The sequence below is a fragment of the Kogia breviceps genome, chromosome 5 (assembly GCF_026419965.1).
Source record: "Kogia breviceps isolate mKogBre1 chromosome 5, mKogBre1 haplotype 1, whole genome shotgun sequence".
Lineage (NCBI taxonomy): Eukaryota > Metazoa > Chordata > Mammalia > Artiodactyla > Physeteridae > Kogia > Kogia breviceps.
In genome coordinates, this window is record NC_081314.1 from 82,672,049 (window position 1) to 82,693,255 (window position 21,207).

At 42.4% G+C, this 21,207-nt stretch overlaps 1 protein-coding gene across 4 annotated transcripts in view; it reads right to left on the bottom strand.

Moving 5' to 3' along the window:
* Positions 1-575: 575 nt before the first annotated feature.
* The window catches only part of CASR (calcium sensing receptor), an 81,321-nt gene continuing 60,689 nt past the window's right edge, over positions 576-21,207 (bottom strand). For all 4 annotated transcript variants that reach the window (XM_067034465.1, XM_067034463.1, XM_067034464.1 and 1 more), the window contains exons 5-7: positions 9,230-9,460; positions 4,892-5,015; positions 576-3,558 (exon numbers count right to left, since the gene is read on the bottom strand). In XM_067034465.1, the coding sequence (XP_066890566.1) occupies positions 2,045-3,558; positions 4,892-5,015; positions 9,230-9,460 (1,869 nt within the window). In that variant the 3' untranslated portion in view covers positions 576-2,044. The remainder of the gene's footprint in view (positions 3,559-4,891; positions 5,016-9,229; positions 9,461-21,207) is intronic.

Genomic DNA, 21,207 nt, shown 5'->3' on the forward strand with positions numbered 1-21,207 from the left:
AGTCATCAGGACCTGTACACTTTGTGGCCTCACACAGGTTTGATTGCTCTACCTGACCTTGGCTTAAGGGCAGCATTTAGAGTGATCTGGGAAACTAATGCCAGAATGGCATGGTCTCCCCTTGGTGCTAGAGATCTGGGTTCTGGCACCACAGAGGTGGAGGTAGCATGGGGCGCTTGGGGGAGTGACCTTCTGGCTTTGCCATGAGCACTGTTGCTCAGGACCCCTTGAACTGGGGCCCTAGAATTCTTGGGCTTATTATGGAGAAAGTCATTGTGCTCAGTGAGCTTGTTGTTAAAATCTGAATGGTCAATAAATGTGTTTTTTTTTTTTTTGTGGTATGCGGGCCTCTCACTGCTGTGGCCTCTCCCGTTGCGGAGCACAGGCCCCGGACGCACAGGCTCAGCGGCCGTGGCTCACGGGCTCAGCCGCTCCTCGGCATGTGGGATCTTCCCAGACCGGGGCACGAACCCGTGTCCCCTGCATCGGCAGGCGGACTCTCAACCACTGCGCCACCAGGGAAGCCCTGTTGTTTTGTATTTTAAACACGTGAAAAAAATTACAGTATCAGGAATAATATTAACTAACATTTATTGACTGCTTACTATGGGCTAGGCACCATGCTAAAGTACTTTACATACATTTATCTCATTTAATCCACATAAGAGCTCTGAGGGAAAAGAATGATTATTACCCCCATTTTAGACACAAAGAAGCTGGGGCTGAGTGAGGTCAAGGTTCCCTGCCTATGGTCACGCAACTTGTCAGTGACCAACCCAGTGCTTGAACCCAGGTCTCTCTAGCTCCAGAGCCTGACTGTTCAGCAGCATGCTGTTAAACATTCAATCCTGTAACTACCCATGGGCAGACTCCCACTTCTGGAGGGAACGTAGGTACAGCATTTGGGGGGTAGAGTGCCAGGGTAATACCCCATGAGAGCTCTCTTAGAATCACATTTTCTTACCCCAGCAACTGGTAGGAGGCCAGTGACTGGGAGCTTATTCTTCACAGGGGAAGGCATGGATTTGGCTTCAGGAAGCCTTTGGGGCAGGGAAGCGGGGAGTTTCTGGATCCCTGGGGCCCTGAAAAGACTCATACAGGGCTCAGCTCATGGGGGTGCGGGTGGTGGGATGGGCAAAGAAAATGGAGCTCAATAATACTGCCTTATATAAACCAGACTGGGGCATTTTTTCCCAGTTTATATTGTCCATGGACTATTATAACAGAAGCATTTTCTTAAGGATAAAGCTACATATGGCAATATTAATTATAGATACAGCTCATTGGATTCATGCAGTCCCTTCCCAACAATCTGAGGTGATTCTTGTGATCATGGAGTCTAAACATGACATCACTAATACATTCTGGACAAAACCAGATGTCCTGGTACAGGAGGGATGCTAACCTTTTCGATGTCACATGATAGCAGCAGCAAGTAAGAGTCTAAATATTTTATGGTTTTCATAAATAGGAGGGGACACATTCACCTTACAGTTTTGGACATTTCAAGTTCTTTCCATCGTCAAGGTGTTGGGCAGTGCTGGTGACATTCTGTCTCCCAGACTCGACTCTAGTGGTGGTCAGATCTGATGTTCTGTCACTCTTCACACTTTTGTCTCTGGATCAGCTGTCTGCAAAGTTCAGGGCAGACATTTCAATATTAAAACCAAAAACCAAAACCCCAAAACCAGGGGGAGTAGGTGGGTAGTTTAAAGCCTTGGTTTCGTCTCTGGGCTGTTGAGCGGGATAGAACAGAGGAGGAGAACAGAGGCAGAGACACGAACAGCGAACCTGACTACGGGGATCTCAGCGCTCTGACAAATCCAACCACAGAAGCACACAGGTCTCCTCTTTTTACTTTTAAAGGGAACATTAGTCAATTCACTGTTGTTTGTGGCAGTGCAACTAAGTTCCACGCATTTGGGGTGTCTTATTCCTCCTTCCTGGAGGAAAGGAGTCTGGGGCGATTCCTCATCCCTGTCGGAGATCGTGATCCCAGGAAACCTCTCTGGAATTCCCCCTGGACTGGCCTTCTCCTTCCGTTTTAGGAACGCAGCATGTTTTCTGTGACAGTGCTGCCTCCACCGCTGATGACAAAGCTCCGTGAATTAGACACTACAAGTGCTGGGGACATGTCTTCCGGGTCCTCCATCTCTGGCTGGTGGTCCCCACCCACAGGCCCCTGCAGGCCGGTCTCCTGGGCAGTCAGTTCCGAGTCTGTCTCCCCGCACTGCAGCGGGAGTAACGCCTGGTGTCTGGTCAGGGCGTCGTTGTTTTTCTGGGCCTCCAGGGAGTTCTGGCGCGTGGAATTCCTGTGAGCCATGGCGCTCTTCTGAGGCTCGTCAAAGCTCAGCGAGAAGGTGACTGTGCCACTGCCAAAAATGACCTTCTGCTTGCATCTGGGTTGCTGCTGCGATTGCTGCTGCGCCTGCAGGGTCGAGGGCGGCCGCGGCTGCGGCTGCTGCGCGCACTGGGTCAGGGCCAGCGGCTGTTGCTGCTTCTGCCTCTCGGGCTGCGGGAAGGGGTCCTCGCTGTTGCTCTTGCTGCTGATGGAGGAGGAGGGGGTGGATCCCGTGGAGGCCCCAACGCTGCTGGACCGCTGTCGGGAGACATTGCTGCGGCGCAGCGTGGCGCGGGCCGCCACTTTGAAGGCGTGAGCCGCGGTGCTGCAGCGCACCTCCTCGATGGTGTTACGGGATGGCTTGAAGAGGATGATGTAGACCTTGTTGAAGAAGATGCAGGCCAGCAAGCCAAAGCTGGCTGCCAGGATAGCAATCACCTCCACGGCAGAGACAAATTTGCCGTAGGTGCTGGCGTAGGCGGGAATGAACGAGATCCAGACGATGAAGAAGATGAGCATGCTGAAGGTGATGAACTTGGCTTCGTTGAAGTTCTCCGGCAGCTTCCGGGACTTGAAGGCGAAGAAGAAGCAGATGGCAGCCAGCAGGCAGGTGTAGCCGATCAGGAAGCCCAGTGCCATGAGCGAGCCCTCGTGGCAGGTGATGAAGATGATCTCATCCTCCAGCTCGTGGTTGCGGTAGCTCGAGGGGGGCGCGGTGTTGAGCCAGATGGCACAGATGACGATCTGCATGAAGGTGCAGAGGAAGACCAGCAGGAACTGCAGGTTGAGCCCCCACCACTTGCGGTGGAAGCTGGTGGGAATCTTGGCCTCAAACACCAGGAGGACGCGGTTGGTTTTCACCAGGATGCACGAGATACAGAGCACGAAGCTGATACCAAAGGCCGGCTGGCGCAGGCGACAGGTCCAGTCCTGGGGCTCCCCAATGAAGAACAGGGAGCTGGAGAAACAGCAGAGCAGGGAGAAGAGGAGGAGGTAGGAGAGCTCTCGGTTGGTGGCCTTGACAATGGGCGTGTTGCGGAACTTGATGAAGACGCCCAGCACGAAGGCAGTGAGGAAAATGCCCAGCACAGCAAAGAGGGTGAGTGCGATCCCAAAGGGCTCAGTCCAGGACAGAAACTCAATTTCCTTGGCAATGCAGGAAGTGTGGTTCTCATTGGACCAGAAGTCATCAGGGCACTTGTCACAGGCACTCGCGTCTGTAAAATGTCCCAGTAAAGGGTTAGTACTGTGTGGCAAAGACTGAAATTTGTGAGTGTGAATGTGGTGGTGAGGGCACTTTACATTTTCTTTATTGATGAAATAATTGTGATTTTTACGTTATCAAATAATGTATTGAACCCTGACTTATGCTTAATAATAAACTTAATTTCATGTGTATTTGATGGTTCTATTATTTTTTTTCCTGTGTACATAAGGGGGCTACTTGTTTCCTTTAACACTCCTTACTAATGGTTTGCAGCAGAGAATGATTAGGCTTGCTGGGTAGGTGGCTGCCCTGCACGCTAAGGGTCTGGCACTGTCCACCAAATTTTACAGTGCTTCACACTCAGCCTGACTCATTTTGGACATAAGGATGGGCTTTGTAGACATGCCAGAGCAGACTTCTTCTTAGATCAAGGCAAAGTATTCCACACATGTGACCTGTGCCTCCCTCATCCACAGCTTTCTAGTGAGGGAGTCTACAGACTCATTTGACCAACAAATGTTTATTAAGTCTCCGCTATGTCTCATGCAGTGTGCAAGTGTGCCGTTTGGGGAGTGAAAGGAGCATGGGCTTTTTTTTTTTTTTTTGAGCATGGGCTTTGCAGTCAGAGCTCTGGATGGGAATCCTGGCCCTGCCATTTATTAGCTGTGTGACTTTCGTCAGGCTACTTAAACATTCTGAGCCTCAGTTTCATCATCTGTGAAATGGAGGCAATAATAACCCCATTATTGTGGTGAGGATGAAATGAGTTAAAAACAATGATAAAATAATAATAGTTAATATTTATAGAGTGCTTCCAATATGCTAATCCAGGTTTTTATTTAACAAATATTTATCTATAATTTACCATGGGCTTTACCAATACTAACTCAATTAATCCCCCAAACTCTATAAGATAGGTTTATTATTCCTACTTTATAGATGAAGAAACTGAGGCACAGGAAAAACATAAGTAAGACAGTAAGTACAGTGCCAGTCACTCAGCAGGCAATGTATCATGGCCTATTAACTCTGGAGACTGGAACAGACAGAACTTTGTCGATTCAGGATCATTGAGCTATAAGAAAAAGAAAACAATATTGGAGAGCAGTATCAAAGTAAGAGAAAGATGTGTAACTGTTTGTAAGCTTTTATGGCATTACAGAGACTAACATTCCTCTTCTTACCCCCTCAGTGCCCAGCCCAGCGTGATGCTCAGACACCTTGTTAAATGAGAAACCATGCTAAGCACCATCACAGCCCAGCCCTTCCAGGGACTTCGCTGATCCCAGGGCCCCAAAGTGAACTGAGCTCTGCATGGTATCCACGAGGGGCTGCTCCTTTACCTGTCTCATCACTATACTCCCCATCGGGACACTCCACGCACTCAAAGCAGCAGGTGGGTTCCCCCTCAATGATTCCTTTCCTGGTCCCTGCCAGGCAGTCTCGGCTGCAGTTGGAGAAAGGCACCTGGAGGACAGAGATCAAAAAACAGTGAGGGGCTGCAGCCGCAGGATCAGTCTTCCAGCTCCACTGACATGTGTAAGACGGAGGGGCTGGGCACTAGGACCAGTGTGGCAGACACAGGCCCAATCCAGGCATAGGAAGGTCCAGAGGTCTTTGTTCCTGTTATCTATGAAAAGGAGGGATGCCTATGGGTAAGTGCAGGCGTGCGCGTGCACACGCGCGCACACACACACCTCAGTGGGATTCTAGAAAGTTTAATTGTTGGGAGTCTACGCCGTGACAAAATCCTCCTTAAACAGTCTTCCCTTCCATTGTCTCCAAGTCCCATAATGAGACATCTGTTTACTTTCCATAGAAGTAAAAGTTTGAAACAAAGTAAAAGACACAGGGACATGGACCTACACACAGAGGGAAAGTCACAAGGGGAGTTGCTGAGACGAAGGGAAATTTATTTGAAAATGAGACTTTGAACTTTGTAGTGAATTGCAATTCCTGCAATTTTCTTTTAGGCTTTATAGGGTGATTTCTGAGATCCTTGCAACAGCTCAGTGAGGCAGGCAGGACAGGCATGGGGGAGTCGGAAGTAAATGGATCAGAAAAATATATCAGGTAATTACTAACCAAAAGAAAGCTTCAGTAGCTACATTAACTTCAGATAACATAGAGTTTATTTCATTTAGTTATTTCCATAGTGGACTTCAGGTGCACAGAATTTGATTAATCATAATCCTTGTTTCTTTCCATCATTACTTGTTCACGTTTGAACCACTTTGGTTAGTCATTTTTAATGACTACCATCCAAGACAAAAACTAGGACTGGGACAATAACCTACATCTAACTGTACATTCCCCTTTCCACTTACTTCCTCCTCACCACATAGTCATACCTGAGATGGCCATCATCCTGTGTTCACCACAGGCAAGTAGTACGAAACTCTCAGGGAACAGAGCAACCTCATTTTGTACAAACTCGATCAGAAATCAGGAAAATAATTTTTTTTTTTTAAAAGAGTACCCTCCAACTCAATCGTGTAAGGCCAGTATAATAACCCTGATTCCAAAACAAGACAAGGACAGCATGAAAAAGAAAGAAAAAAAAATTACAGGCCCATCTCACTTATTAAGTTGTCTTCAGAAGCAGAGCTGAGTTGAGGATTTGTGTCCAAGTGATTTATAAAGAAAGTTCTCCCAAGGGAACCAGGAAGAGACTAGAGGAAGTAGGACATAGAAGGGAGGAGAACAAGCAAGGGTGTGATCCTGAGCAAAGTCCCTCAGACTTCTGCCTGATCCCCCAGGGGAGCTCTGGACTGTAGGTTATACCCAAGAGCTGTCCTGATCTGAAGAAAAGGGCTAGGGCTTTCACACTTCCACACCACTCATAGGTTAAGGGAAATGTAAATTCCTAGGCTCTTCTGAGGTTCTCCTTTGCCTCTCTGAGCCTGTGAGCAAAATGGGTTCCATTAGCCTGCAGGCAGTCTTCTGAAAAAGAGCATCAAGTTTTGGTTATTGGAAGTAAAAATGTACAGAAGTCCTGGATATACATGCAAAGTGTAAGGAATCTGAAAGGATCTGGAAAGAGTACAACTACTGTCTACTACTTGAAAATAGATGAAAAATACTAAAACTCAAAGGATATGAAAAAGAAAATACACCGTGATCATGCTGAGTTTATGCCAGGAATGAAAACAAGTTTAATATTAGAAAATCTGTGTCATTCACTGCAATAATAAATTAACACAGAAAAATATGATCATCAATGGATGAAAAGTATTTGATGAAATTTAACACAAACTAGTGATAAAAACAATGAAAGAGAGTAGGAAGAAATACCTTTACCTTGAAAAATACCCCCAAAATTCTTAAAAATCATTCTATTCTAATACACAATATTAAAAGCATTTACTTTAAAACAAGGGTGCTCAGTATCACCACTATTATTATATATTGCACTGGAGTTCCTAGCTGGTGGAATAAAACAAGAAAAATAAGGGCAAACATATTGGAAAAGGCTAAATAAAACTTATTTTTAATAAAACTGCAGATGATATGATTGTCCACATTAGAAACAATTGGAGAGCAGCCCCAGGCTAAAATGCCCAGACTGCCACTGTTCTTACCTGAGTTTCATTAGTTTTTCTTAAAAAAAAAAACCTTCACCTTTTGATGGATGCTATTGGTTGATTTCTAGGTTCTTAAATGGTTGTTTTTGACAGTTTTGCCCAATTTACCATTGCTTCACCATTTCAGAAGTCCTGCTTCTATCTCATTCTCTGATCATGCCAGGTAACTGAGTACTTACTCTAGAAATTTATTAGGTATTTACTACCTAACAGTCTACGTGTATCAGAGATAATAGATGTATCATAAGAATGAAGTATACTTTGCAAAAGCATATGTTTCTTGAAGGTAGGGAGCAAGTCTTCCTCATTTTTGTAGCCCCAGTTTACAAAGTCTTGAATAATGGTTGATATGTGGTAGGGCTCATACTATTTCCAAAATATCTCTTTAATAAGACTGTCCCCGTCTCCACGACTGCTTGAACTGGAGACATCTTACAAAGTTAAACACATGGAAAGCAATAAAATAATTATGATTGCTTCCAGCAAAAAAGAAATAACTGGCTTAACGAGGAATTTCAAAACACTTGAACAGAAGATGATTGTCACTATTTTCTAATGAAAGAGGATTAGAAATGGCAGTATCAGACCTGATGACTGCTAAGACTCTCAGGACCCTGGTTCGAAGGAAAGGAAAGGAAAGGGTAAACTATATCTACAAACATTACAACGTTGTAATGTTTGGCTATCATTATGTTCCTGTAAATTCACTGCAAACTCTACTGGATCACGATATATTATACATTTTATACATTGGTGGTCCAAGTTTGTTGATATTTTATTTAGGATGTGAGCACATCTATGTTTAGAAATTGGCCTATAATTGTCTTTTCTTGTACTGTTATTGTCTGGTTTTGGTGTTAAGATTATATCAGCCTCATAGATGAGTTTAGTAGCTTTCCCTCTTGGCTTCTGTTAGGCTGTGTGTGGCAAACACCTCAAAGTAACAAAATAAAAATGGTTCAATCTACACTAATTAGAGACAATCAATTATGGGCATCAATGGAGGTAAAATATGACCTGGATGAGTTAATAGCAGGGAAGACTTGATAATATAGCTGATCAATTTAGACTTCAGTCAGTTGAAACTTGTGATAATTTAGACAAGAGGGATGGACAGAGTTATATAACCTCTGGAACCCCCAAAAGTTCTGTCTGGAAAAGGTTATGACATGTTTATAATTGAGAATCCACCCTCTGAGGTAGAAGCTAAAAAAGACTTGCACACTGTGGATGATATTCGCTATCTATAGGAGACCTTCTCGTGGGTAACTTATCCTATATATTGGGAAACAGTGAAATTGTAGTATTTCATCAGAAACCCATCAACCTAAGAAGCATTTGGTAAAAAGATGAAGTTGAATTTTTGGTCATGTTATAAAAAGTGGTTCAAGACATTCAAAGGTGATAATAGAAAGGCAAATGCAAAGAGAAATGTAGTGGGTCTCATCCAGGCTTCTTGGAAGAGTTAAAGAGGATGCCCGGTCCAGGGTCTGTTTCTACAGAGGATCCGGGTCCTCAGCAGCCTACTATATTCTAGGACACAACCATCATAGAATAGTTATTATTTCAGCATATCATGTGTCTTTTCCTTAAGTGCATATTCATTGGATAATGTGATTCTGGTTATTAATCAAGCTTCTAGATGCAGTGATACTCATGGAAGGGAGTCCTGATCATGGTCACAAGCATCTTCCTATTTGTAACAGGTCTCTCATAGCAGGAGAATAAATTGTCCTTTTGACTTATACGTCAGTCCCGAGCTATCTGGATGACAGGGAACTACCTCTGTGTGAATTGTCCATGCCCTGTCTTGAGTGATGTTTTGCTCTGGTTGGGGAAAGTTTTAGCCAAGGAAACGTCAGATTTGTAAAGAATAAAATTGTTTCAATATAATAAGTATGGGGCTCAGGTTCTGAAGATTCTCTTCTGTACACTAAACACTCATGGATTTCACAGGGAGCCCTGGCAATGCAGTTAGTGAGTTGAGGGAAGTGGACTCATGATTCTGGAAGTCCAGTGGTGAAGTCCAAGGCCCTCCCAAAGCCCAGCACAGTTTCTGTGGTAGAGGCATCTGGTATCCTGATGGACAACACGTACCTCCCTTGAGAATCCACTCCACAGGATTTTCTCCTCATTGATGAAGAGCCTTTCTCCTTTCTTGGCATAGACATTGTAATATCCAACTTCCTCAAACACTATGGAGCCATCCTCTGGGGAGAGGTGCCAATTGATGATGGAATAGTTCCCTGCCAGGTCTCCACATTCATCAAAAGTTACCTGCTCCCCCATATTGTTGGTAAAGTTTAGGTGCCGCAGGTGCTTCAGGACCTAAAGAACAGAGATGAATATTCTGAATATAAGCCACAGGCTGCCATGTATGGTTATGTAAGTTGAGCGCTACACAGGACAGTAAACTATCTTGTTCAAACAAAGTGGAAGGAACATGACTTGAAGAAGAGAGGCCTTTTTGCAATTCACACTAAGGTACTTATATGTATAATGGCAGCCCTGGTAACCCATGAACTTTATTTGATACTCAACTTTATTTGATACTCAAATTGTAACTGGGGTAGGAACACTTTCTTGAAGTCAGGAAATGAAAAGGAATATATCTCACCGTGGCCACTGGCCAAATCAAGAGTTTTGTAGGTGCACCTCACCTGGCGGTGTCCAGGAGGGGGGCAGGGTTTGTAAGCCAGAGCCATCCCTGGTGTCTTCTGAGATGGGTTTTGGAAAGAGTAAGTACTCTTACGCTCTGCACCATCTTTCCCTATGCTACTGCTTCTGTAGAAGTGTCTTGTTGCCAAAGATCACAGAGAGAGGGTGGAAGGAAGAAAGAAACAAGGCTGTGAGTGGAGTCTTGGCTATCATTGTTGTAATAATCATGTGCAATCCTTTACTTTATGGATCACAAAGCCCTTGTACAAAAAAAGTAATGATAATAATTCCTAAATCTTACTAGTCATTTTATTACCTTTGAGGCACAATGCTAAATACTTTATATTCGTTATCTAATCTTCACAACAAATAGTACTATTACCCCCACTTTATTGATGGAGAAACTGAGGCACAGAAAATAGAAGTATCTAGTCCAGGGTCACACAGCTAGCAAGTGGTGCCAAGCCTGCGTTTGTAGTGGCTCTGCTCCACTGCAGCATCATTAGGCTCCTGCCTCTGCTTCCTGTGTGCCCCTGACTTTGGTCAAGAGGCAGTAGTGGGCACTTTGCAGCTTATCTGTCATGTGGGACCTGCCCAGGGCCAGGGAGTCATTGAGGCACCAAGAGAGAGTGAAACACACACAGTCCAGACTGTGAGAGTAGGGGTGCTCACTTCCACTGTACCTCACGACTCATGGGGCTTTCTCACACTCTGGCTCTGAGTGGGTTTCCTCACCTGCAGGATGAGAGGGCTGGGCCAGAGAGGCTGCAGGAATCTCCAGGTTCTAGTATGAACTTCTCTCTGTTCTATGGTTTGGCGTACCCCAGGAGTACATTTAGAGGTCCCTCTTCCTTTTAGCATAGCTTTTTCTTTTTTGGCCATACTACGTGGGATATTACTTCCCCAACCACGGATCGAACCTGTGCCCCCTGCAGTGGAAGTGCAGAGTCCTAACCACTGGACCTCCAGGGAATTCCCTAGCATAACTTTTGAGATACCTAAAAAAATAGCATCTGATCTGACACTGGGAAAACTTTGGGCCCAGCACCTATTATCCACATGTGTGACAAAGGGAGGCACCTTTCATGTTCCACTCCACTCCAGAGATGACACAGCTTTTAAACAATTTATATCTGTATTGACTTTATTTTAAAGTAAGCATTTATTGTAAGGAAAATCAAATGAAGAAAAGGAGTAACCTGAATTTGCTCATAAACAGCCCTGGGATGAGTTTGGGGATAGAGTCCGTGGCTGCCACATGTGTGCACGGGCACAGCACCCTGGGCACCTGTGTGATTACTGCTGTGTGTGGTTACTCCTTTAGTGCTCTCACTGCTGCCCTGGCAGACACTGGCTGCCCTGATTTTTGTGCCAGGCTTGTGGGGGCAAGGGGACCCCTTACTCCCTGCTGCCTGGTTCTCCTGTTCTGCAACCAGAGCTGCTGAGTCATCCTCAAAAAAGATGGAGAATGAATCCTAACAAGGATTCATGCCACCCATGTTCTCCCAAGCCCTCCTCAGTGGTCATCAATCTTACTTTTTTCCCTTCATTTTTACTGAGCCCTTAAAACATTCCTCAGAGAGGTGGTGCCACTGACATACTCCTTTCTTATACCTCCAACTCTCCTCCTTTTGTCCCCTTGCTCTTGGGATGATCTCCTCCTATGCAGTGGGGTACATCCTTTTGTCTCTACCCTAACACATCCCTGTCTTGATACATCTCCTTCTCTTAGAGGAACACACGTTCCTTCTGCTGTATAAGGCTGACCCCTCTTGTAGTGCTCAGAACCTCATTCTTCCCACCTACTCTGGAACTTTTCTGACATGAACAATCCACCCTTCTCCATTCCATAACCATGCCCCTCCTACTTCCTACTGGGGACCTACCATGGTTCAGATGAAGTATGCCTCAAACTTCTCTAGGTAGCTTGCCAAGCCTTCCATATTTTGGCCCCATGTAACTACCACTACTTGTTAGTGCAAATGTTTTATCCTCATCATATCCTTTCCACGTGTCATGCTAACTTTGCCTTTGCCCTGATGTGTGTAAAAGATGGGAAGTGTGGAGACGTAGGGGACTACCTCTTATTTACACTCCCTATGTGCCAGACATTGTACTAATGCTTTGCACACACCATTTCATCTAATCCTCATAACGAATCTATGGTTAGGAACTATTAATATCTTCATTTTATAGATGAGGAAAGTGAGGCATGGAGAGATCAAGAAACTTGCCAAAGTCATAAGCTAGAAAGTTCTCCAGCTGTGATTTAAACATGTGCTTTTTGCTACACCCTCCTGCCTCCAGGATAAATTGTTGAGAGTGTTGATGGCAGGTATTTGTTAGTAATAGTTCCTCATTAAATATATTTTTAAAAAGCATCATTCTTGTTTGAAGAATACTTTAAAAAGCATATGCAGCAGTAAAGCTAGAGTAGTTAGCATAAATTTTCTTCCTCCTATCCAGGTTTCAATTTCTAAGTTCTTATTCTCCAGGCAACAAGCTCCCTCTCTCCTTTTCTCAGTCTACAGCTTCTCTGCAGTGAAACTCTCCAGACAACAGTGGTGAGTTGGAAGGGGAACTGGAATAAGATCATTTCATAATTAAATGGTCATCTTCCACATTAGATTGGACAGAAAAGTGACTCAAAGATCACCACTGGCTATAATTCTTCTGCATTGCTATTGGCACAGGCTAGCGATTTCTACCATAACCTACCTTGAAAGAAAAGGGAACCGATCAAAATCATTTAAAAATTTTCTATTATAAAACTCATTGTAAATACAAGGTTAGATTTGTATACTGTTAGAATCAATCAACTAACAAACATTTATAGGTTATCCACTGTGTGTTCTGAACTGGGCTGCAGTAGTATAGGATGTAATAGTAATAAAGTTCTCATGGAGTTTACCTATGGATTAGAGTGATAAGATATAAGACATTGGATGATACAGCCAACAGTGCAAGATAAAATACAGTTAATACCTAACTTATGGGGCATCAACTCTAAGTACAGAGAAACTCAGGGGAGATGGACATTAAAAAGGGCTGAAATGGTCAACGCAGGCTTGAGGCATGGTAAAAATTTGTAGTGGCAAAGGACAAGGGGAAGAAAGGTGTTAAAGACAGTGGGCACAACATGGGAAAACAAGTATCAATATTATGGAGGCAGTGAAGAGACCAACTTCTCAAAATTTATGTAAGTGCTAGAGAAAATAAAGGGAAAATAAAGTTGAGAGGCAAAGAGCAGTCAAGGCAAAGAGGCTAGATTTCATATCAAAAGGCACAGGATCAGGTAATCACAAGTGTTGATAAGAATGTAGAGAAATTGGAATCTTACATACACTGCTGGTGGAGATGTAAAATGGTGCAGTCACTTTTGAAAATAGTCTGGCACTTTCTCAAAAAGTTAAACATAGAGTTTCCACTCAACCCAGCAATTCCACTCTTATGTATATACCCAAGAAAAATGAAAACATAAGTCCACACAACAATTGTACATGAATGTTCATAGCAGCATCATTCATAATATCCAAAAAGTGGAAACAACTTAAATGCCCATCCATTGGATGAATGGATAAATAAAATGTGTCATACAATGGGACACTATTCAGCCATAAAAAGAAATGAAGTACTGATACATTCTACAACACAGATGAGGCTTAAAAACATGCTAAATGACAGAAGCCAGTCACAAAAGACCACATACTTTATGATTCCATTTATATGAAATGTCCAGAAGTCTCCAAATATATAGATACAGCAAGATTTGTAGTTATTTATGAATTGGGTCATACCAGTCAGAATGGCCATCATCAAAAAATCTACAAACAATAAATGCTGGAGAGGGTGTGGAGAAAAGGGAACCCTCCTGCACTGTTGGTGGGAATGTAAATCAATACAGCCACTATGGAAAACAGTATGGAGGTTCCTTAAAAAAGTAAAAATAGAACTACCATATGACCCCGCAATCCCACTATTGGGCATATACCCAGAAAAAACCATAATTCAAAAAGACACATGCACTCCAATGTTCATTGCAGCACTATTTACAATAGCCAGGATATGGAAGCAACCTAAATGCCCATCGACAGATGAATGGATAAAGAAGATGTGGTACATATATACAATGGAATATTACTCAGCCATAAAAAGGAATGAAATTGGGTCATTTGTAGAGACATGGATGGACCTAGAGACTGTCATACAGAGTGAAGTAAGTCAGAGAGAGAGAAACAAAAATCTTATATTAACACATTATATGTGAAATCTAGACAAATGGTATAGATGATCTTATTTGTGAAGCAGAAATAGAGACAGACGTAGAGAACAAACATATGGATACCAAGGGGGAAAGGGGGGATGGGATGAACTGGGAGATTGGGATTGACATATATACACTACTATGTATAAAATAGGTAACTAATGAGAACCTGCTGTACAGCACAGGGAACTCTACTTGGTGCTCTGTGGTGACCTAAATGGGAAGGAAATCCAAAAAAGAGGGGATGTATGTATACATATAGCTGATTCACTTTGCTGTACAGTAGAAACTAACACAACATTGTAAAGCAACTATACTCTAGCAAAAATTAATAAAAAAACAGATGAATAGATAAAGAAGATATAGTATACACACACAATGGAATACTACGCAGCCATAAAAGAACAAAATTTTGCCATTTGCAGCAACGTGGTTGGACTTGGAGGGCATTATGCTCAGTGAAATATGGCAGACAGAGAAAGACAAACACTGTATTATATCACTTATATGTGGAATCTAAAATATACAACAAACTAGTGAATAGAACAAAAAGAAACAGATTCACAGATACAGAGAACTAGTGGTTACCAGTGGGGAGAGTGGCAGTATAGGGGTAGGGAAGTTAGAGGTACAAATTATTAGCTATAAAATAAGCTACAAAGACATACTGTACAGCACAGGGAATATAGTCAATATTTTATAATAACTATAAATGGGAATATAACCTTTAAAAATTGTGAATCACTATTGTACACATGTAACTTAAATAATATTGTACAGCAACTATGCTTCAATTAATAAATAAAATAAATTAAAAAAAGAATTGGGGGAATGAGGTGGTAGGGAGTGACAGCTTTGATATGGTGAAATGTTCTACAATTGATTGTGGTTATGGCTGCACAACTCTGTGAATATACTAAAAACCATTGAATCGTACACTTTAATGAGTGAATTGTATATAGTATATGAATTATATCTTGTTGCAAAAAAGAAAGTATAGAAAGGGATTTAAAATATACAAATATGACTTAATTGGTGGAGCTGACGTTCAGCTGCAGGTAGAGGCCTTGATACCAAGGTGACCTCTAGGATACTTGGTGCTGAGAGTTTACTAATGAGAGCTGGTAACTCTAGCCAAAAATGGGACAGGAGATAAAGACAGGCAGAAGGTAAGAGTTAGTAGTGCAAACATCTTATCCAGAAAAGAAAGCACCCTAGAGTCTTTGTGGCTAGAAAATTTATACCTACAGTTTATCAGACCAAGCTCCTCTAAAGCAGATGCTTTCTTGTTCCTTTCTGTATTCCTAATGATTTGTAGAGGGCCTGAATGTTAATGGCTATTGAAACTATGTGTGTTAAACGTTTTGGTTAATAGAGTAAACATTAAATCAACACTGTTAGGTTTGTCAAATGGTGCCCAGAATGAGGTTTTCACCAGTCTGAGGACAGATGAGAAAAACAAGGTCGACGTGAGATCTGTATTAGTTAAAGAGTAAATAGGCAGGAGGACCATAAAAATTAAGGCTTTTATATAATTGGTTGCAATTTAAACCTATATATTAAAAAGCAGAATACTTACAATTATACTATGGGATTAAGGGCCAACACAATTTCTCCTTTTGAGGTATAAATGTAACCTAAGTTCTCGGTTTCTGATTTAAAAAGAAAAATCAAACTTCTAGATTCAAACGAGCAGGCAAACAAGCAAACAGGGAAATACTAGAATTTGTTTTAAAATGTGCTAGAAGATTTTACTTAAGTGTGATAGGATAGATATATCCTATCACACTTAAGTAAATTACAGTTTTCATAGGATAAAATAACTCTCTTCATGAAGGAAAAGGAGGCATCTTGGGTTTTTCTGAGGAAATATTTCCTTTGTAGTCTTTTTAGAAAGCTTGAGCTAAATATTATATTTTGCATGTCATGTTTTCGGTTATAGGCATAATTGAATTCTCAGTAACCATTCAAAACATGGAATGGACTGATTATAAAACCCCCACCACTTTCTTGAGGGAAAAGAGAGTTGGAATTACCATAGCGTAATAATGTTGGAGTAACAGATGGGAGTTGCCTGAGGAGAAGGGTAAGTCCCAAACACAACTGTTCCATGTAAGAATGTGACAGGAGGATGCCGGACAAAGGATGAAGGGAGAAACCAACACCTAAAATGTAGGACTGGAAGTCTCTTCATATAGAGAGAACCAGAATTATTCAATGAGCTATGATAAAGTAATTCAGACTAATTGTATGAGGGATGAGGCTTCCTTTTTTTTTTTTATAAAAAGGCCAAAATATTATTTAAAAAAATAGTTTATTATGTATAGGCAGTATCCTTAGCACTGTATGCATATTAACTAATGTCATCCTCATAAAAACCTCTTAAGTTTCAGATAGAGATATCTATTCTTCAGGTGAGGAAAGTAAGGCACAAGCGCATTAAATGACTACTCAAGGCCATAAAGCTGTTATGTTAGGTAGCAACTGGGATTTAAATTCAGTTAGCTCTAGAGTCCAAACTCTCAACCATTACACTATATACTTAGATTATACAGCCCATCTACTAGGTTGTCTATCTCTAGTTACAACAGGTTGACTAGCGTAAAATTTAGGTTGAGAAGATGGACATATTTTAAAAATGGGATGGTAGAGACATATATAATGAATGCTTGTGGCAACCCAAGAGGCAGTAATAGGAAAAGTGGTCCAAACTGAATGGCATTCAGATCCATGTGCAAGCCCCCTTCCCTGGGGGCTTTCCATTGTTTTCCATTTTTAATCAGTTTTATTGAGGTACAGTTTACATAGGATAAAATGCACCCATTTTAAGAGTGTAGTTCTGAGTCTTGGCAAATGTATTTGCCTGTGTAACCACCAGTACTGTCACCCACAAAGGTTCCCTAATGTCCCTTTCAAGTCAATCCTCACCCCATTTGCAGCCCTAGGCCACTGCTTGTTTTCTTTCTACCATTAGAGATAGAATATCATATAAATGGCACAATACTGTTTGTACTTTTTTTCCAGTCCAGATTTTTTCACTCAGCATGTTTTTGTGATTTACCTGTGTTGTTATGTATAACTGCCTTTGCATTTGACATTTCCTTCAAGGAACAGATCATTTTCACACATCTTATTCATCCTTAAGGGCCTAGTCAGATGACATCTTTTACTTTCTTCCTTATTTCAAATCCTAACCTGCATAGTACCATAGTGTTTCATCCTCACAGCAGGTATGCAAGTAAGATCACACGAGTGTTGCATTTTTCTAGTCAAAATTTGCACCTTGTCCATTAATAATCAATTATCTGTTTACTAAGTCATGTCTTTAAGTCATCTCTTTAGGCATCTTTAATATTTCTTTTGGCATGTTGACTTGCATGTTTTGCACTCGAGCACCTAATTTTCTGCATCATACCTTGCATAACAGGGAAGGTGGAGATGGGAACAATTTCATCCTTAAAAGCAATGATAGGGAATCTTTAAATTGATAACCACTGAACCACAAAAAAGCAACATAAGCTAAAAAGTAATTTAGATATTTCCCCCAGAGAAAACACTCTTCTTTTAGAATTTATTTTTATTTTTTTATTTTTGGCTGCACTGTGCGGCTTGTGGGATCTTAGTTCCCCAACCAGGGATTGAACCTGGGCCCTCAGCAGTGAAAGTGCAGGGTCCTAACCACTGGACTGCCAAGGAACTACCCCCCCCCTTTTTTTTGCCTTTTTTTGGAGAAATTTAAAAGAAGGAACTAATAGTTCCATTAAAAAAGAAAATAGGGCTTCCCTGGTGGCGCAGTGGTTAAGAATCTGCCTGCCAATGCAGGGAACATGGGTTCGAGCCCTGGTCTGGGAAGATCCCACATGCCGCGGAGCGGCTAGGCCCCTGGGTCACAGCTACTGAGCCTGCGCGTCTGGAGCCTGTGCTCCGTAACGGGAGGGGCTGCGACAGTGAGAGGCCCGCGCACCACGATGAAGAGTGGCCCCTGCTCGCCGCAACTGGACAAAGCCCTCGCGCAGGAACGAAGACCCAACACAGCCAAAAATAAATAAATAAATTTATATATATATATAAAAGAAAATACACAAGTTTGTCGATACTTGAGATTATAATTCTGTATAATATACTTCTAAATTATTTTATTTGGGGAGAAATATGAGGAGAAAGAAAAAATAGATGAAGGGGAAGAGAAAGGAAAAAAGCTAAAAGAAAGACTTAAACATAGAATATAACATACAGACAGAGACTGACTGGCTCAAAAAGAAAACCAAACACCAAGAAAGACATGCTAAAAGAGGGACAGATGCGCGTAACACGCATCTCTTAGATGGTCATGTATCTATCATGTGGTAATATTTCCATCTTGTGGCCGTTTAGGGTATTTCCTCTAAAGGATTTTAAAGACATCCTTTAATCCTGGGCCCCGGCAGTGAAAGCGCCAAGTCCTAACCAAGTCCTAACCAGTGGACCACCAGGGAATTCCCATGCATGCCTATTTTTTGACTAGTGAGTGGTTGGTGCAAGGTGGGGGAAAGTACGAAGCATGCCTTGTGCACAATTGTCCTGAGAGAAGGAAGCAGGTGGTTCCTTACCTACTTATTTACATGATGTTCCACTCAGATTTGATCATTAGGCATGTGACCCAGGCTCATCTAATCAGAGTCTAGAATACCCTGGCCAGAGTCATTTGATTCAAGGCTGGGTTATTGGGTAGAATAATTCTCTGCAAAGGACTCTATGTCGTGTTGTCAGGTCAAATCAACTAGATTGCTACTCATTCATTCATTCATTCATTCACTTATTCTACACACATTCAGGTGTCAGGTGTTCTGGACACAGTGCTAAACAATACAGACATAGTTCCTGCTCGTATGAAGCTCAGAGTATTGCAGAGGAATCAGAGGGAAGAGAGAGCTGAGGAATGGTGTGAGGAGGGCTTGGGGTCTCTGTGGAGGTCAAGAGGGAATTGGGTGTTGTGTGCTCTTAAGTTACATGTTGGTGTTACTTTAAAGGCATATGACTTGATTGATAAATTTTAGGGAGAGAAAAGATCAACAAAAGAAAAAGATTGTGATTGACCTTATTTAATCAGAAGTTTAGTTGATAAGAATCTATTTTGGTTAACTGAAGAGCTGTGGAAGATTAACTTGGGTATACATAAACGGCAAAAGCGAGGAAGAAAACACGGTCAGCAAGTGTGTGTGGGGGAGTATGATTTGAAAAGACTTCCAGGAGAAAGTGAATTTTGAAAAAGAGTTAAAAGTTCGTGGTGGACAATGATAGAGGAGACAAAACTTGACAGCTCTTCAGGTAAAAGTACTGTGCCCAAAACTAATAAGTGCTTGTGGGGAGGTGCCAGGCAGATTGGCTTATAAGAGAACTGAAAGAAGGTGGGGCTGGAATTCCAGTCTGAGATACTTGGATTAGATTGTATAGATTGTATGAGTGATAGGTTTCCATGGAGGTATTAGTAATGAGAGTGAAGAATTGTTGGTCCGTCTCCTTATAGACAGAGACATGGCCAAGAACTTAAATTCCAGATTGCCCACCCAACCGCCTGGGTACCTGAGGCTTAAAGGAGACTTACAGCAAGCACACAGGACACTTTGGGCAATGCCCACATGTTGCTCCTCCCCAGAGCTCTGACCCTATTTTCCTATCTGTCTCCTCTCCTCGATGAATTGTGCCAGACCGTGTGTGAGCCAGAAGCACACGAATTTACCTGTCCGAGGGCCAGCTGAGGTGTCTGTGTAGTGGCTACTTTTTATTTTGGCCACTTTGCTACTCTTTCCTCCTCCTTTTGGTAAGAGCATTCTGATTGCCCTTTGGGGAACCAACCCCCCTCTTATTCTCAGTCTAAGTAGTTTGCGAGAACTCCACTCCTAGCTTCAGGGATGGACTTGTGATCTTAGGCTGTCTAATCAACGTGGTTTCTGGGACTTTTCCAAGAAATCCTGGGAAGTAAGGAGAGCCTAGCAGTAAGGATTTTATGAGCCTGAAGCTGCTGCAGAGCCTGAAAACTGCTAAGCCCAAGGAAAAGGAACAAAGAGATGAAGATGAGAGCATCTAGTTGTACCTGGGGTATTTCTGAGATTTTTCAGTATTGTGAGCTAATAATGTTCTTTCTTTTGTTTAAGCTAGTTTGGTTTGAATTTTCTATTGCGTGCAGCTGAAAGTCCCACCCTTGACTATAGCCTAATTCTTGGGTTTTTTTCTCATATGCCCATGCTTTGACCTTGGCCATCTGGATTTTACTTCCGTATTTGGGAGAGGAGTCCCTGAAGAGCAGAACTGTCAAACTACCTACTGGAAGCCTCTTTTCCCTTCAATCCCATCCTGGGATTTTTCTTTAGTCGTTTTTTCCCCCATAGGCTTTTCAAGAGGGAGAGGAAGGAGAGGGAGACATGGAAGGGAAGAGAGAAAGACACTAGTATTTACTAAAAGCCTGTCCCTTTATTCCTCTTTCTTAAAACTCCACTCCATAGCATCATGGCTCCTGAAGTCTTTTTGGTCTTTGACCTTCATTAGAGCTCCCTTTCTCTGCCAGGCAGTGTGTGGGGTGCAGTGCGAAGAAGGAAACTTTCAGTCCCTCATAAAGATTAGAAACTTTAGCCAACAATGATGCCTGAGTGAGACGTCCCACGCAAGAGAAGGGCTAAGAACTTGTAGGTCCTTTTGGCTCATTCTACCAGCCTAGACAGTCACTCATCCCATGAGAATCTCTAAAGTGACTGACATAGGATGTACGTTCTTTGTTTCTTGGCATCTTTTCCCAAGGGTTTGTGGTGGTTGGGTTCTGTATGCAAAGCTGGTTTCATTATCATGTTTTACTCAGTTGATTGATTAATTTGAGGCATATTGAAATCCTACTTCAAATAATCACCACCTGTTTAGAGTTTGAAAATTTACAAACTGCTTTTACATATATCATCTTATTTCCTCTTCAAAAGAAACTTGGTTGGAAAGTAGGCTGGGTATTAGGGTGATTTTACAGATGAGGAGACTGACTTGAGCAGAGCAGTGTCTTTCCTGAGGTAATGCAGCCAGTAAATGGGGGAGCCATAGCTGAAGCGGGAGGCTGAGTCATTCAACCCATATTCAGGGATTCACACCCTCCCCTCATGCCCCTCCACCCCATCATGCACTCTCTGAGAGC